Below are 16,727 nucleotides of genomic sequence, written 5' to 3'. Positions count from 1 at the left end.
GCCAGCCTCCCAAGTAACTGGAATTACAGGAACACACCACTATGCTCGGCTAATTTTTTGTATTTTTAGTAGAGACATGGTATCACCATGTTGGCCAGGCTGGTCTCAAATTCCTGGACTCAAGTGATCTGCCTGCCTCAGTCACCCAAAGTGCTGGGATTATAGGCATAAGCCACCACAACCAGCTCTTTTGTGATATTCTTTCTAAACACCTAGATCTGTATGAAGAAAGAATACAGAGGAAATAACAAATACTAGTTAATATATTAATGACAGGAAGTATTACCTCATCAAGATGTAGAGAGTTCTTGCACATGCATTGCCTAAGTTTCAGATGTAGAAGCTGAAAAAAATGTGATACATAGTATGAAACTATCCAGTCAGTAATGAGCAAAACATAAAGGAAGTAGGCTCCCAACATACTGAAAATAAAATCTATCAAGTAAATATATCTTTTCAAAATATTTTTATTTAGAAAATAAAATCATGCTGCTAATAAAGACATACCCAACACTGGGTAATTTATTTAAAAAAAAAAAAAAGGTTTAATGAACTCATAGTTCCACATGGCTGGGGGGACTTCACAAGCATGGCAGAATGCAAAGGAGGAGAAAGGCATGTCTTACATGGTGGCTGGCAAAAGAGACAGCATGTGCAGGGGAACAGCCCATTTCAAAGCCATCAGAGCTCATGAGTATTATTCACTATCATGAGAATAGTATAGGAAAAACTCACCCCCTATGATTCAATTACCTCCCACCAGGTCCCTCCCATGACACATGGGGATTATTACAGTTCAAGGTGAGATTTGGGTGGGGGACACGGAGCCAAACCGTATCATCTCCTATTCCCATAAGCCTCAATAATGTTTAAAGCGATACAAATGCCCTATAATCTAAAGAAAAATAGAAGCACAGAAAATTTCATAAGAAAATTTTGGCCTGGCATAGTGACTTACAATTGTAATCCCAGCAATTTGGGAGGCTTAAGTGGGAGGATTGCTTGAGCCCAGGAGTTGGAGACTAGACGAGACAACAAAGGGAGACCCCCGCCTCTACAAAGAAAAAAAAACAATTAAAAAATTAGCTAGCTTTGTGATACACACCTGTAGTTCCAGCTCCTGAAGATGCTGAGGTGGGAAGATTGCTTGAGCCTGGCAGGTCGAGGTTGCAGTGAGCAGGGACCACACCACTGAACTCCAACCTGGGGTATGGAGTGAGATTCTGTCTCAAGAAAAAAAATTGTAAGAAAATATGAAATAAGCAGAAATGGTTGTGGTTATTTTTAATAGAAATTATGCATTGTTTAGAGCACAGTCTTCCAAGTTACATGATGTAAGCCTTTCATTGCCATTGAGCTATTTTACAACTTTTAAAAGTTGTAGGTGACTGATAGCAAAGCAAAATAATTGTCTATGGACAATTCTTGTCTATGGATATGCAACAAATTGTGTCTAGTGGAAATTCAATTAACTTCCCTTCCCCCATGATAGAAAGTTTTGCAAGCACTTGCAAATTCATTTCAATATTCTTGATATTTAAGTGTCTTCATTCTTTGGGTTCTCTCTCGAATCAGTTGAAAAAGTTTTTCCAATTCTCTCATTTAATTAATGAGCTAAATAAAATCTTTGGCATCTGTTCATTTTATATTCATAGCAGTCATGATGTTACTTTTTTTGGAAAATTATCCTTTTACAGATTTATGAAACAAAACACTTCACCATTTTCAAGCTGAAAGAAGCTTCAATTTTTACTTAAAATTGAATCTAATCATTCAATTAAATTTAAATGAATTTACATATTCCTATCATATATTCTAAGCATAGCACTCTTGTATGAAAGCATTAATCCCTGGATAGATGGACTGACAGCTCAGGGTCATTAAATATACTGTTTTTCCGTAGTGTCTCCAGTTTTGATAACTTCTGGCTGGAAAGTTTTCCAGGCTAGCTGTTTCAGGGCTAAGGAAATCTGGGATAAAATCATAGAGAATGTGAGTTCATTTGGCTTGCTTTGCGAATTAAAAGTCAAGATAGACAGTAATGTAATTTTAAAAATAATTGCTTGAAGACAATTCAATAGCTATTATACCTGAATAATAATTTTACAATTTACATGTCACAAATAAGTGAAGAAAAAGAAATACACTCTCCAGCCCAATCCTTCACATTTGAAAAAATAAACTTCATTAAAATTAGAAACTTCTAAGAAAGACACTGTTAAGATAATGAAAAGATAGGCCATAAACTTGGAGAAAATATTTGGAAAATGTACATCTGATAAAACACTTGTATTTGGAACTCTAAAAACTCAACAATATGAAAATAAGCAATCCAACTAAAAAATGCAGAAAAGATCCAAACAGACATATCACCAAAGAAGATATACAGAAGGCAAATATGCATACAAAAGAAGTTCAACATCATAGCTATAGAGAATTACAAATTCAGACCACAGTAAAATATCACCACATACCTGTTAGAATAGGTAAAATCAACACCAAATGCTGACAAACATGTGGAATGATAGCAGGTCTCACTCACTCTGCTTGTGGTGTAAAATGGTATTGCAATTTGGAAGACAGGTTCCCAGTTATCCAGAACTTCAAATTATGTCTATAAAGATTTCATATGTAATATTCAGCTCTCGAGAAAATATTTTCAGGTATATGAAGAAACAAAAGGTTATAAACAGAAGTTTATTAAAATGAAGAGAAACAACAGACACCAGAAACAGACAATGTGGGAGTGCAGATGATGGGTTTTTAAATATTCATGCTTAGTATGTTCAAGAAGTAAATGAAAAAATTGCAAACGTTAGTAGAAAATTGAAAATTTTAAGGAAGAAACAAATGGAAATTCTAGAGCTGAAAATACAATTCATATTAAGAAGTCAATGGATAGATTTTACAGATATAGTTAAAGAAATAGTGAACTGTACATCAAAAGAGAATATTCAGAATGAAGAAGAGCAACAAATAGTAAAAAACATAAGAGATACAGAGATAAAAAGAGAAGGTACAAGTAATTGGAGTCTGACGTGTTTGGCTCTGTGGCCCCACCCAAATCCCATGTCAAATTATAATTCGACGTGAAGGAGGAGGAGCCTAGTGGGAGGTAACTGAATCATGGGGGCAGACTTCCTCCTTGCTGTTCTCATGATGCAGTTCTCACGAGATCTGGTTGTTTAAAAGCGCACATCACTTCCCCCTTCACTCTTTCTCTCCTGCTCTGCCGTATAAAGAAGGTGCTTGCTTCCCCTTTGCCCTTCCGCCATGACTGCATGTTTCCTGAGGCCTCTCCAACCATGCTTCCCGTACAGTCTGCAAAACTTTGAGTCAATTATACCTCTTTTCTTCATAAATTATCCCATCTCAGGTAGTTCTTTATGGCAGTGTGAGAATGGACTAATAGAGTCATAGAAGAAGAGGAGAGTGAGAAAAAACGAGAAGAGTGAGAAAAAAAAATAAAGAAATAGTTTTTTGAACCTGGGAGGCAGAGGTTGCAGCGAGCCGAGATCAGCCCACTGCACTCCAGCCTGGGTGACAGAGCAAGACTCCGTCTCCAAAATAAAATATAAAATAAAAAACAATAAAAAATAAAAACGCCATTCCAAAACTAATGAAAGACATTAACCCACAGAATCAAAGAGCTGTATTCAATCTAAGCAAGAATAAAATATAAACAATAACACTTCTAAGTGCAATTTTTTTTTCTAAAAAAATCAAAAAACAAAAAACAGAAAATATTTTTTTAAAAAAAGTCTGAAGGTACCTCAACAAAATACTAGCAAACCAAAGTCAGCAGCTAATGAAAAGGATTATACACTATGACTCTGCAAAGATTTAATGTTGTTTTTCTTCTTAAAGTTCAGATTTGAGCAATAATTTGTTTAGGATGTGCTGTGGAAGGATAGAATAACGGCCCCCAAAAAGAGGTTCACATCCTAATCCCTGAAACCTGTGAGTACATTAAATTACATGACAAGGAGGCATTGAGATTGCAGATGGAATTAAAGTTATTAATTAGCTGACCTTGAAATATGGAGATTATCCTGGATTATCTGAGTGGGCCCAAGATTATCACAAGGGTTCTTAAAGGGGAAAGAGAGAAGCAGAAGAGACCCAAAGACATGATATTGTGAGAGGAACCCAGCCTGATACTGCTGGCTTAGAAGACCAAAGAATGGAGTCATGAACCAAGGAATGTGATTGCCTCAAAAGCTGGAAAAAAAACGAAAAACAGATTCTCTCCTACTTCGGAAGTAGCTGAAGTTACAGGTATGTGCCACCATGCCCAGCTGCATTCATCTTTAATTAAATTAATTTATTTAGAGATGGCGTCTCACTCTGTCACCCAGGCTGGAGTACAGTGGTGCAATCTCGGCTCATTACAACCTCCACCTCCTGGCTCAAGCGATTCTCCTGCCTCAGCCTCCCAAGTAGCTGAGATTACAGGCATGTGCCACCGTGCCCAGCTGTATTCATTTTTATTTTAATTTAATTTATTTATTTAGAGACAGTGTGTCACTCTGCCACCCAGGCTGGAGTAGAGTGGCGCGATCTCGGCTCACTGCAACCTCCACCTCCTGGCTCAAGCGATTCTCCTGCCTCAGCCTCCCAGGTAGCTGGGATTACAGGGAAAAGCCGCCATGCCTGGCTAATTTTTTCTATTTTCAGTAGAGACACGGTTTCACCATGTTGGCCAGGCTGGTCTCAAACTCCTGACCTCAGGTGATCCACCCACCTTGGCCTCCCAAAGTGCTGGGATTACAGGTGTGAGCCACCGTGCCCAGTCATGCAATTCAGTTTTAGAATTGTTATTTTGTCCTACTCTTAAGCCAGACCTTGGATTTGCTTTTACATAATCTACGCAGCTGGCCTAAAGCCTAGTGAGAATGTTATCCTCTGGGAGCCCTGGAACTGGGAAACAACTGTGTCTAATCCTGTGGCCTGGACCTACAGAAGGGTAGAAAGTGTACAGCTGCAGGAGATACTAACAAGGGTTCCAAGAAAAGGAGGATAATGCAACTTGCTTAAGTAGGACTTATCACTATACCCTCTTTCCGTTAAAAGCTTCATATCCTTCTAGGGCTGTGCTTAAAAGACTACATTTTCTCCTTGAAAATAGAGCTCCATCCTGGGGCAAAGGGCAGGTATTTACACTTTTCTGGAAGTGAGTTTATCCTAGTTGCTAATTAAACACCAAGTTTAAGAAGACAAGGTGCTTGTCCTAAAAGAGCTCAACGTCTGGTGGAAGACTGCACTCAAACACAATGATATAAAAAGTCTGTTTCAACGGGAATGAGACCAAGTGCTTCACCTTAACTGGGGAGACCCATGGAACAAGGGTGGCAGCATGACAAAGGGCAGTCCTCCAGAGGGAAGTGTAAACCAAAGTCCTCTAGTAAATGGGAGGTCTGTTGTCCAGTTCCTATCCACTACCTTGTTATGTATTAAACTTACTCCATTTTCCAAAAAGTATAAAGAATAAAGTGACTCTCAATCAATTAGAACGCAAGGTTGTAAAAGAAGGCTGTTTTTCAACTCTGGGTGGAAAGATCTTACTGACGAACCTCTGAGCTGTTTCCAGTTTGGGGTTATTTTGAAATAACCTGCCGCGAACATTCATCTACAAGTGCCTTTGTGGACATGTTCTTATTCATCTCAAATAAACATCTAAGAGTAGAATTTCCTGGTCAAGGGCATGTGTACATTTAGTTTAAAACTTTTATTAGAAGGGGCTCAGTAGAGATGAAGTGAGACTGTTTAAAAACATGTTGGCTAAAATGAAAAGATTTTTTCTTTTTGTGATCACCCCAGATATCTGCCAAGGACAGCAATTTTACTTAAATTTTTTAAAAAAAACGTGTATCATAATTTCCAAAACTGGAATCTCCTCTAAATCAAGGAGAATGTTGTAATTGACATGTTAGAGATCTATTCATTTGTAAACTGTTGCTCTACTGGATCCACTCTGCCATTTTGTGCCATTACTCACATCCTATTTCATACCTCTTTTTAACTGAGTCCTCTGCTCTTCGACATAGAATGATTCTGTTTGGTTGGGGAAACTTGTCATAAAAGAAGTTCAAACTATTGGCAAACTCCTGGGATGTACATTATCAAAAACTTTTTGTTGACCACCTCCCTCCCCCATCAAATAACTTTTTTTCCAGATCAAAAATAATCCTTTCATTCTGAAGGAGAAACTTCTTTACCGGTCACCTTAGTAATATTCTAGGATTTTATCCGTCCTGCTCTTATTTCTAAGATATTTGCTTGCAACCTAAGTAACCTGTGATGCAGGATCTCCAAAGTGTTTCTTTCCTTATTAACTGAATTAGATGCCTCATTAAAGACTCTGACAGAGCAATGCCAAGTTATCTCAACTGGAAACAAGATACTGCTAATCCAAACATTAATCAACTACCTGTAGAAATTGAGGCTATAGGCTGGGCGTGGTGGCTCATGCCTATAATCCCAGCACTTTGGGAGGCTGAGGCAGGTGGATTACAAGGTCAGGAGTTTGAGACCAGCCTGGTCAACATAGTGAAACCCCGTCTCTACTAAAAATACAAAAATTAGCCAGGCCTGGTGGTGCGCACCTGTAGTCCCAGCTACGTGGGAGGCTGAGGCAGGAGAATCACGTGAATCTGGGAGGCGGAGGTTGTGGTGAGCCAAGATTGCACCGCTGCACTCCAGCCTGGGCAACAGAGTGAGACTTCGTCTCATTAAAAAAAAAAAAATATTGAGGTTATAACCCATATATGTTAGAACAAGGACTTACGATGCCATCCGCAGGGCACTTTTGAGACTAGACTGGCAAACCATCAAAGCTGAGATGTCAAGGCCCCTGTAGAGCAAACTTTTAACAAGGCTTTATTTGTGTATGCCTTAGTATGTTTTTAACCTTTGATTAGAGGATGGAAAACAAAAGATTTGACTTACCAATCGAATCTTTCAGCAATGTAGAATACTGAAGTCAGATCCTGTCTGTTGGAAAACAAGAAGACTCCCGGTTTAAATAGGGATTTTAGAACGTCAGAAAGGAGACACAGTGCTATTAACTGGAATGGACACAGGCATGATTTCCTATGTTACAGTACCTGCCATCAGAAAATCTCAGCACCCTTTGTGAGAAGGCCCTGAGAAAAAGCTTTTTTGTAATTGGAAAGAAATCATAAGAGAGAAGGCAGAAGTCTCCATGTTTTAGTCAAAGATTCTCCTGTGAATTTATACAAAGCTTTTACCTAAAAGTCAAGACACCATATTCTTGTCATTGAGAATTCAGAATAGACAGTCTGAAAGTACAAATACATTCTTATATTAACATTAGGCTCTTGAAAGACACAAATCTTTTCATAAAAAATTTATTTCTCTGTAAATACAAATTCCAACATCAACAAACAATAGTCCAGTGGAAAAATACTAGCCATTAACATTGAAAACTTTTTTCTTAATTTAATAAATAGAACTTTGGCATTCAAAATTCTAGCTGTAAACCCTATTAAAAAACAAAACAACAACAACAAAAAACCCCTTTACAAAAAAAGAGGCAAGAATGATAGATTAGAAGGCATAAGCCAACCAGTGGCTTCAATTTTTTTTTTTTTTTTTTTTAACAATAACTGTATTTCAATTAAGTCATGAACACTGTATTTACACATGAGGTATTCTGGGTGGTTCAAAAACTGAACCTAGTTTGCAAAACCACCAGTCATAGTGACTGATTATACACTGTGCTGTGCTTTTTCATGTAACCACCTAGCACCTTACTACTTCTTGTCATCACAACAATGCGATGTTAAGTTTCATGTTTATGTATTTAACTATACATATATGTACATACACACACACACCAATGAATACATTCTAAAGGAGTTTCCAGCTCACTATACAGGGAAGGCTGGGCTCCAAATCCATATATCTGATAATTCCTCTCATGTTTACTAAGGTATCCACCTAATAATAAAAAACAGCTCCTTGCTTAAAAAAAAAAAAAAAAAAATCCCTTAATCAAGTCTATTTACACAAGAACAAGGTGCAATAATCATCAACATTCTTAGAACTCATGTAAAATAGAAATAAATGCTTACTGCAGGCAAAAAGGCACAAAAGGTTCTCTCTGTGTACAGCTGCAATAGTGTTATTAGACTTGTTGATTTAAAACTATATTCTTATATTCAGCATTTTTTTAAACAAGAAAAAAAATCCAAAATCTTTCCCCTACATGATTAAATGTATGATATAATCATATGGCAATATGCCACCCACGCCGGCATTTTGGGGCAAAGTTGGAAATTTTGCCGTTTATACCAAATAGGAAATCATTTTTGTTGTTTTGTGAACAGTGAATTGTCAAAAATGGAAACAAAATGAATTAACTTTGGCTTGGGGAGTTACAGCCACTGGCAGTTTCAAATGATATAGTCTGAGTAAGCATGGTTATGAAAACTGCTTATTACCATAATTACATACCTACAGTGATGCAATTCCTACGTAAGAGAATGCCAATAATCCCAACTAAAGGTGTGCCTAAGCTGAACTATGCTATGTAAAAATATAGTCCATGTTCTCAGCTACTATGTTACTTAATGAACTATTACTGATATTTAAAGAACATTTTCCCAATTAAGTAACTCCTTTAAAAATACCCTCTAAGAAATTAATAATTCTTGCACTATGACAGAATTACTTGATAAGCTTAACATATCAGAAATGTATGATATTCATTTTAGCAACACTTTCCAGCCCTTGAGATTGTCTCTACAACAAGCTATTGAAAGAAGTCTAATTAGGTTTAATAAACTGTCACCACCAAAATAAATTTCGTTAAAATATAATACTGTTAGCATTAAATATTGAATCCTAGGTACCACACTTCTTTTAAAATAACCTCAGGAATATCTTACCTAGACAGTATTTGTGGTTTTTTGTTTTTGTTTAATTAGAGGCCACTGAAAATTAACAGTTCATATTAAGTCATCTTACTTTTCTGACCTCAAGTGAAAAGACATCTATTGTGCCTTTGATTCAGTGAATTTTATCTGTACAGGGAGTTTGGGTCTTTCATTGAGTCAACTGTTAGTTTATCCTTGCTGTAATGTGACTGAGGCCGAATAAGCTCAATTTTAAAACCCAAAAGAACAAAATATGAATACTGGATAAGACACTTCGTAAGGAAACAAGTGTTGGATTCACAAAAAGCACAAATAAAACGAGGTTTCATTATCTAAGGAAATTTTCAAATAGATTCACGTTAAAATTTAGGTGAATTTTCATTTCAGGAATATACTGCTGCTGTAACTTCCATGAATATCCTAGTTCACACTGGGTGAGACGCTCTAGTGTTGCTATTTGCCCAGTGTTTTTGGTCTAACAGTAGAATCTGTTTTTAGTGTGATACAGAAGAGGACGCTCTAACACAAGACGGCGTCCTGGGAAAGGAACATTTTCTGAAAAATAAAAATAAAAAAGTAAATACTGACAAACCAGAATACTGTTAGTTTCAATTCCCCCACAAAATCCCCCCAAGTCTATCTACTATTTAGGCCCCTTCCAGATTTTAAGAGGATCAATCTATAATTCAACTAACTAAACTAGCACATCTTAACTCCTTTTTTTATGGGGGGTACAGATTTTGGAAACTGAAATGCATCAGCAGTAGTTTGTTAACTTCCTAAGTCAGAAATTTTTTAACTTTAGAATTTTATTTTTAAGATATGTGAATTAAATTAATTTCTATAAGTTTTAGAAAGCTAACTTACAAAAACAAATAAATTATTTTATCCCCAACTAAGCCAAAAAACAAAAATGTATCTATAGCAGATTTAAAAAAAAACTGTAACACTTGCTTAAAAACAAAAAAAACCCCATAAAATCCCAAAACATACACTAAAAATCTAGGAGAGATATTTAAGTAAGAACCTACTGATCCAATTAGTGATTGTTTGCCAATTTGTTCTATTATTTTAGGAAGCCTTTATTTCCAAACTCGTGGGGGAGGGTGGTTGGGATTCTATTCAAAGAGAATGTAAAAATTTTTGCTGCACTTGTGGCTGATCTATTTTAGATGTTATTATCTACTTTACCATAAAGGACCAAGGCAGAATTCTTTGCATCATATTTTTGGTAGAAATTTACTATACCCTGAATATCTTCAAGCTACTAATGTTAAAAAACCAAGTGAATATAATTAGAAAGTCAAATTCTTACTAGTGACTAAGACCCTCAAGGACTCTGGGATGCAGAAGCACTACAATGTACTGATTTCTTAGTGCCCAGATCCTCAGAAGTAAGAAGAGCAGGAAGGACTCAGGCACTGAACAGAATGAAAATCTGATGTCTTTACAGTGTATTATAACTGATTATTCAACTACAACTAAGAAATAATCTATTAAGAGCTGTATAAGCCAAAATTTCAAACTGAGTAATCTTCCTGGGTAGTCTCCTTGAAGGCCTTGTCTCACATTTTCACTGTTAAATACTTAAGCAAAATCTTTCCTAGATTTCCTAGCCTTTATTCTAGAATATAAGAAAACAGACATGTGCTATGCCCTTTATCTGGCAAGAAAACAGGCATGTGATATGCTCTTTATCAAATCAATATTATCCTGCTTGAGTCACACCCTCTGCCCCTCCATCTCTTATTTAGTCTTGACCTAAATGAGACTTGGTTGCATCATAAGATCAAATCAACTTACAAAGGACAAGCAAGGCTTTGGCCATAACTAAGTATATTCAAAAGAATATAATCAATGCTGATGGCAATAAAATGTATAATCATTCCAAAATACCAAGAGAAACATGGACAAAACTCATTTGGAAGTTTAAATGACTGTATGTCTGCTGGAAAATCAATTGCATTTCATAGTAATACCCTGTAATTCAGATGAAGAACTAACCTCGTCAAGTTCATATCCTATGAAAAACTCTGTTGTTAATGTACTTTATCTAATAAAAGGAATTAAAATACCATTTCAATTTAAAAATTTTTATGCTACTGTTGATTCAGATATAAATAGTATTGGCTTTCTCTTACAGTAGTTTCAACTTTGAAACAGATACAAAACTGTTAAAATGTAAATGTTGAGATTTGGATAAGTAAGCTATCGTTCCAGGGTAACTTTGTTAATCTTTCTTTTATAATAATGATCCAATGCCTTTATTAATTAGATATGGCTTTGTTTACATTGATATATATGTATATATAAAACATATAAATAAAAAATTGTAAATAGTAAGGAACATGTTAAAATTAGTTCAAGTTATGTTAACCTTTCTTGTAACACATACATTACAACGCTAAGGAAAAAGAGCATCATGTCAAAATTTCACACCTCTTGGGAAATCCACAATCACTCTGGAAAAACAGCTGACATATCTACAGTACTAAAATCAGCTCAACCACAAAACATCCTATCAGTGCAGTAAGTGTTCAAAATACAAATGGTTTTCCTGCTGTACTACCATTACAACACTTGCCTGCTGTTGGAACTCTTGTTCAGCCAGCCACTGAAAATCCCAAAGTACAACACAAGCTTCTATATGAAAGAAATATAAGAATAAACAGCAGGTGCCTTTCTCAGAAGCTCTGCTCTGACCCTAGAAACCCTTATAAATTTGTGAATAAAGCATGTGCACACACACAACACACACACATGCACACACAACACACACACATGCACACACAAATACACGAAGCTATAGGATTAAAAGGAAGCCTACTCCTTCATGTGAAGGGTACTCTTCACAGCTTGGTCCTACAATCAGTAGTTTGAGAATACAGACATTTTTTTCTTGTAGATTTTATCATATTTTCCAAAGGTAATTTGATTTTTTTTTTTTTTTGCCTGATTAGATAAGCTCCTTGAAAATCTCTTCACTTCCCTTCTCCCCTTCAATAAAACAAATCCACAGAAAAAAAATCCCTATGTGCAAGTCATGTCACTTGCAACCTTCCATTATGAGTCTGTAACACAGCAGCATTTAAACAACAGGTCATTATTGCTGTGGGACTAACACTTGATCACTGAGTAATGCAGTTGTCTCCCATATCCTGAGCATAGCGGTCTGATATTGTAGTCCTTAATTCATCAATGTCTCTTCGTAACTGGCACACATCTGACAGCTTTTTAGTGAGTGTTTCTGTGCTGTGGTCATTCTCAGTCTCTTCAGCTGAACAGTTCATTGCTGTGTAAACAAAACACGGAGAGAATATCTCACATTTTTTTTGAACAAAGACATTTTAGAATTTTCCACCTTAATCATCATGGAAATACAAATGCTGCACACTGAATACCAGTGAGGCCCAGGTTCAAGTTATGTTTAAATCATACATCATTCAATATTAAACAGATCTTATCCACTTGGTCCTTTATAAATTTCACAAATTAAAATGAATTAAATTCACACAGTGATACACACAAATTCAGCATGTTTAATGGGTAACAATATTCCAAAGTGAAAAGAGCATACTCTAATGTCTCTCTTCAAGCTCAACTACAGCACTCAGTTTTTCCCATTTGGCAAAATCTGAAGACCATTTGTGTAGTGAGAAGTGGCATCTTAAATATTTACAAATGCAAAGTGGGTTTATTGCCATGAAAATAATAATTTTCAAATACATAGCGTCACACACATATATACACACGCACATACACAGAGTGGAGAGCCGGGAGGGCAAATGAAAGAGACAGACAGGGAGAGGAGAGGAAGAGTGAAAGCTGGGACCCTACAATCCCAAACAACTGAATCAGGCTGATAGCTGGTTGCCTTATGGCTAAATAACTGAGGGCCTTGAGTCAGCCAGCTTTTAATTATTTACTTCAGTTCTTCTCTTTGTAAGCATATCTCGACATAAAATCAGGCAGAGCCAGTGATTACAAAAGAAACCTCTCCTTATACCTTCATAGTAGTTTATTGTAGCATAAGAGACAAATGTTAACTGAACATCTGCCATGATATAGGAACTGTTAGATGTTGAAATCAGAAAAGGAACAGACACAGTGGCTTATTCTCGATGCTTTACATACAATTCCATAAACAAGTGAGCACAGTGAGGTACCATAGGTAACCTACCACTATATACAAGTTGCAGTGGCATAAAAGGAAGAAAACAAACAACTAGTCCTAACTGGAGAGGCAACAGTTGCTTGTTCACTGGGTGGGCCAAACTGCAAAATGAACAGAAGTGGAGTCAGAAAGCAAAACAATCTGATAGAATTTGAGAAACCTAAGAAAATCAGTGTCTAGGCTCTAAAATGGTAGAGTACAAATTGTGACAAAGGAGAGTACCAAGAAATAAGACTATAGACGTAGGTAGGAGGTAGAAGCTACCTATCTTGACCACAGAGCAGTGTAAGCATTAGGAAACCAGGTTTATAGTTGAGACAGATCTGTCTGGCGACAATGTAAAATGGATTAGGGGGAGGGGGTGAGAAAGATGGTTGTCAGAGAGACCAGTATAGGTGACCAGTTATGCAAACTTAAATTGAGGCAACAGTGCAATGGAGATAGAAGGGCAGGAATGTTAGATGTAGTAAGCAGATGACAGAACTGATAACACTCAATCATCATCAACTGGAGTGAGGGGCAGGGATTGGGCACAGGTGCCAGATGAAGGAAAAAGCAGAGTGGAGAATAAAATCTGGGTTCAAGTGACAGGTGAATGGTGGTATTACTCACTGAGAAGAGGAACAGTTCAGGGAGGGAAGGAAAGTGTATTCTGGTTTTGAATGTGTAGAGTCTGTGATGCATTCGAAACAGCCAACTCTAATATAAATGGGAATATAATCTGCAGCCCAGAGGAGATAAACGTCTGGGTAAAGGAGATAAATGTCTAGGTGAAAGGTATGGCACCAACAGAAACAACAGGAGTGGATAAGATCACTCAGATAAAGTACTGAATAAAAAGAAACAGACTAAAAACCAGTAACAAAAGTCTTCTGGGGATACCAATAATTAAGTGGCAGAGAAGTCCACAGAAGACAGAGACTGGGCAGAGTCATAAAGGCAGAAGCAGAACCTAGAGAATGATGTCACGGAAACCAAGGTACGCAGTTTTCAGAAGGACAGGGTGAGCAAATGGAGCCATTAATCGACTGGTTTTTCACAAATCAACTGGCTGGTATAATTTTCACAATGCCAAATATAAGGTAAGGATTCTGGGGTCAAACTTTAAAGACTAGAAGGAGCATTGGGAGGTGGGGGTGGTAAGATTCATATTAGGATAGCTCTACTACTTTATTACTGAAAAACTTAACAAGCCCTACCTTATGATTGTGAAAATGTAGGAGACTCTAACGTAATTAAAAGGGTGACCAGCTCTAAAATCGTGGAGAAAATGAGTTCCCTTTGTGTGTGAGCTTTGCTTCTTGCTCCCAAAAGATACTAAACCACTCCATGTTCACCTGGCAAACTTCTCCACTTCCTCCTCTAAGAGCGACACTGAACACCAGCTACTCTGGAGTCTCCACAGCCCTTCCCATGTAGATTTAGTTGATTTTTCCCTCTTGTGCTCCCACTGTCCTTTGTCCACATCTCAACTATAGCACCTATCACAATGCTCTAATAATTTGGTTACTGTGTGGACAAGGACTGTGTTCAGGTTATCTGCACTACCAGCATCTACTTACTGTCTGGACCATAGAAGGCATCTGATAAATGTTTACTCCGTGAGTGAATATACTTAAACATTATGTTTTTTTTCCATATCCACACTTGTGTATGTGTACACATGTCTATGAAATGAAAGGGACATAATTGAGCACAGATAATGCTTTATTTAACAAGTGATATACTTTGGTCAAGAGCATTGATTTGCCAATAACTATCATGATGCAAAATGGTGGAATCTTTTTGATGAAACTAGGAACAAAACCAGTCACCCCTCTAGTCATATATTAACCATTATATTAGGCAGCTACTAAATATACATGTTGGCTCATAAACCTTATTATGTGGTCTTACTCCATTCCTATGTCCTTCCAAGTTCATTTATTCTCTATTGAAAAGAGACTAACATCTTGATTTGGAACCACATGCAGAGACGGGCGTTTCTGCAAAAGTAGCACAGAAAGGAAGGGATACTGGGATTATTACTGTGGCAGCTCTCACCATTATGTGTGGAGGAAGATAGAACTGAGGCCAAGAGTGGATGGGTGCCACATCAAGCCAGCAGGTGTGCATGACAAAGGCAACAGATCTGTAGGCTGTGAAAACTGGCTCATGTGAAATCACTGGCACTCACGTGAAGCAGCTGCCATAGAACATTCACTGCACTGGAAAGCAAAATATTTCTCAAACATTTTACCAGTGGACAATATGGCTGGGTCACTTAATCTATGCAACCAACACATAAAAGCAAATAGAAGGTATCATTATTTTCGGGAGAGTAAATGGGAAGTCACAGCTAACTATCACTCTACTCACTTATTTACAGATTCAACATAGGAAACAACACCAGGCATTCTGCCAAGTGGCAGTTAATGTCAGCTATAACCCCACTCACTTCCAGCAATGAAGTAATAACAGGCATACATAAACCCACAGGCTGATTCTAAGTAGGAAAGGAGATGACACAAATACACAGAGAAAAGGCAGTCACAAGTTCCTGATTCATGAAGACATGTTTCTAATTTGCCACAAAATAAGGACAAGTCCTCAGACACTTACATCTTATTCCCAGTAATAATGAAAGATTAGGCTCCTTGCCCTGAGCACGCTGATTAAGAATACTGCACAATGCTTTCAAGTCAAACAAACAACAGGACATTTCCTTGAACAGCTGATCAATCACAGTCAAATCAAATAGTGGCCGTTTGGAAAGAACTGTCTGCTGCCTAGACTGGTCAGCTTCCTGGCCCTGATCCAATGAAGAGCATGTCTCATCTGTTTGTCTTTGGTTCTGCAAGGATAAAGAAAACAAACATCAGATTGTTACAAGAAAGGAAAGGTACTCAAAGCCATACAGGTAAACATTTTCCCCCAAGTCTATAAACAAAACAGTGGAGTCATATTATATGCACATTAACCAAATTCAACTACAAATATGCAGTGGAAACAAAAAAAACACATAGAAAAATAACCATTTAAGTAGTGGAAATTGTTTCTCTGTGCCGTCTGATACTTCAGTGTATATCCAAAGGAGGAAACACAAATCCAGTCTGTTTCTAGGAGTCTCTCACGTAATAAGCGTGTTGGTTGTGTATGTATTTTTCTTTTCTGGGCCTCACTCTGTCACCCAGGCTGGAGTACAGTGTCACAGTCATGACTCACTACTGCAGCCTCGACCTCCTTAGGCTCTGGTCATCCTCCCACCTCAGCCTCCTGAATATCTGGGACCACAGGTAAACACCATCACGCCTGGCTAATTTTTGTATTTTTTGTAGAGAGAGGGTTTTGTCACATTGCGTAAACTGGTCTCAAACTCCTGAGGTGAAGTCATCTGCCCACCTCAAGTTCCCAAAACAAAGTATTAGGATTACAGGTGTGAGCCACCACACCCAGCCTGTATTTTTCTATAATGAGATTTATTCCAAGAATAAAAAGAACTACAAAGTAACTCTGAACCTCACACTCTGTGGTTTTTATTGTTAGTAGCAATAGTGATTTAATCACTTTGAAACTACTTTTTGCATGTTGGTGGGAGGAAAGCATCTATGTTAAGGTTGATAGGAACCAAAAACTTCAATGTAAGAGACAAAGACATACAAGTATAAAATCAA

The 16,727-nt window shown here is 37.2% G+C and overlaps 1 protein-coding gene across 1 annotated transcript in view; it reads right to left on the bottom strand.

Moving 5' to 3' along the window:
- Positions 1-10,030: 10,030 nt before the first annotated feature.
- Positions 10,031-16,727, bottom strand: part of CEP85L (centrosomal protein 85kDa-like) — a 200,250-nt gene continuing 193,553 nt past the window's right edge. The window contains exons 13-14 of the mRNA XM_011937342.1: positions 15,676-15,907; positions 10,031-12,192 (exon numbers count right to left, since the gene is read on the bottom strand). Coding sequence (XP_011792732.1) covers positions 12,029-12,192; positions 15,676-15,907 — 396 coding nt within the window. The 3' untranslated portion in view covers positions 10,031-12,028. The remainder of the gene's footprint in view (positions 12,193-15,675; positions 15,908-16,727) is intronic.

This window comes from Colobus angolensis, unplaced genomic scaffold (assembly GCF_000951035.1).
Source record: "Colobus angolensis palliatus isolate OR3802 unplaced genomic scaffold, Cang.pa_1.0 Scaffold100, whole genome shotgun sequence".
Lineage (NCBI taxonomy): Eukaryota > Metazoa > Chordata > Mammalia > Primates > Cercopithecidae > Colobus > Colobus angolensis.
This window is presented reverse-complemented; position numbering and strand designations above follow the sequence as displayed.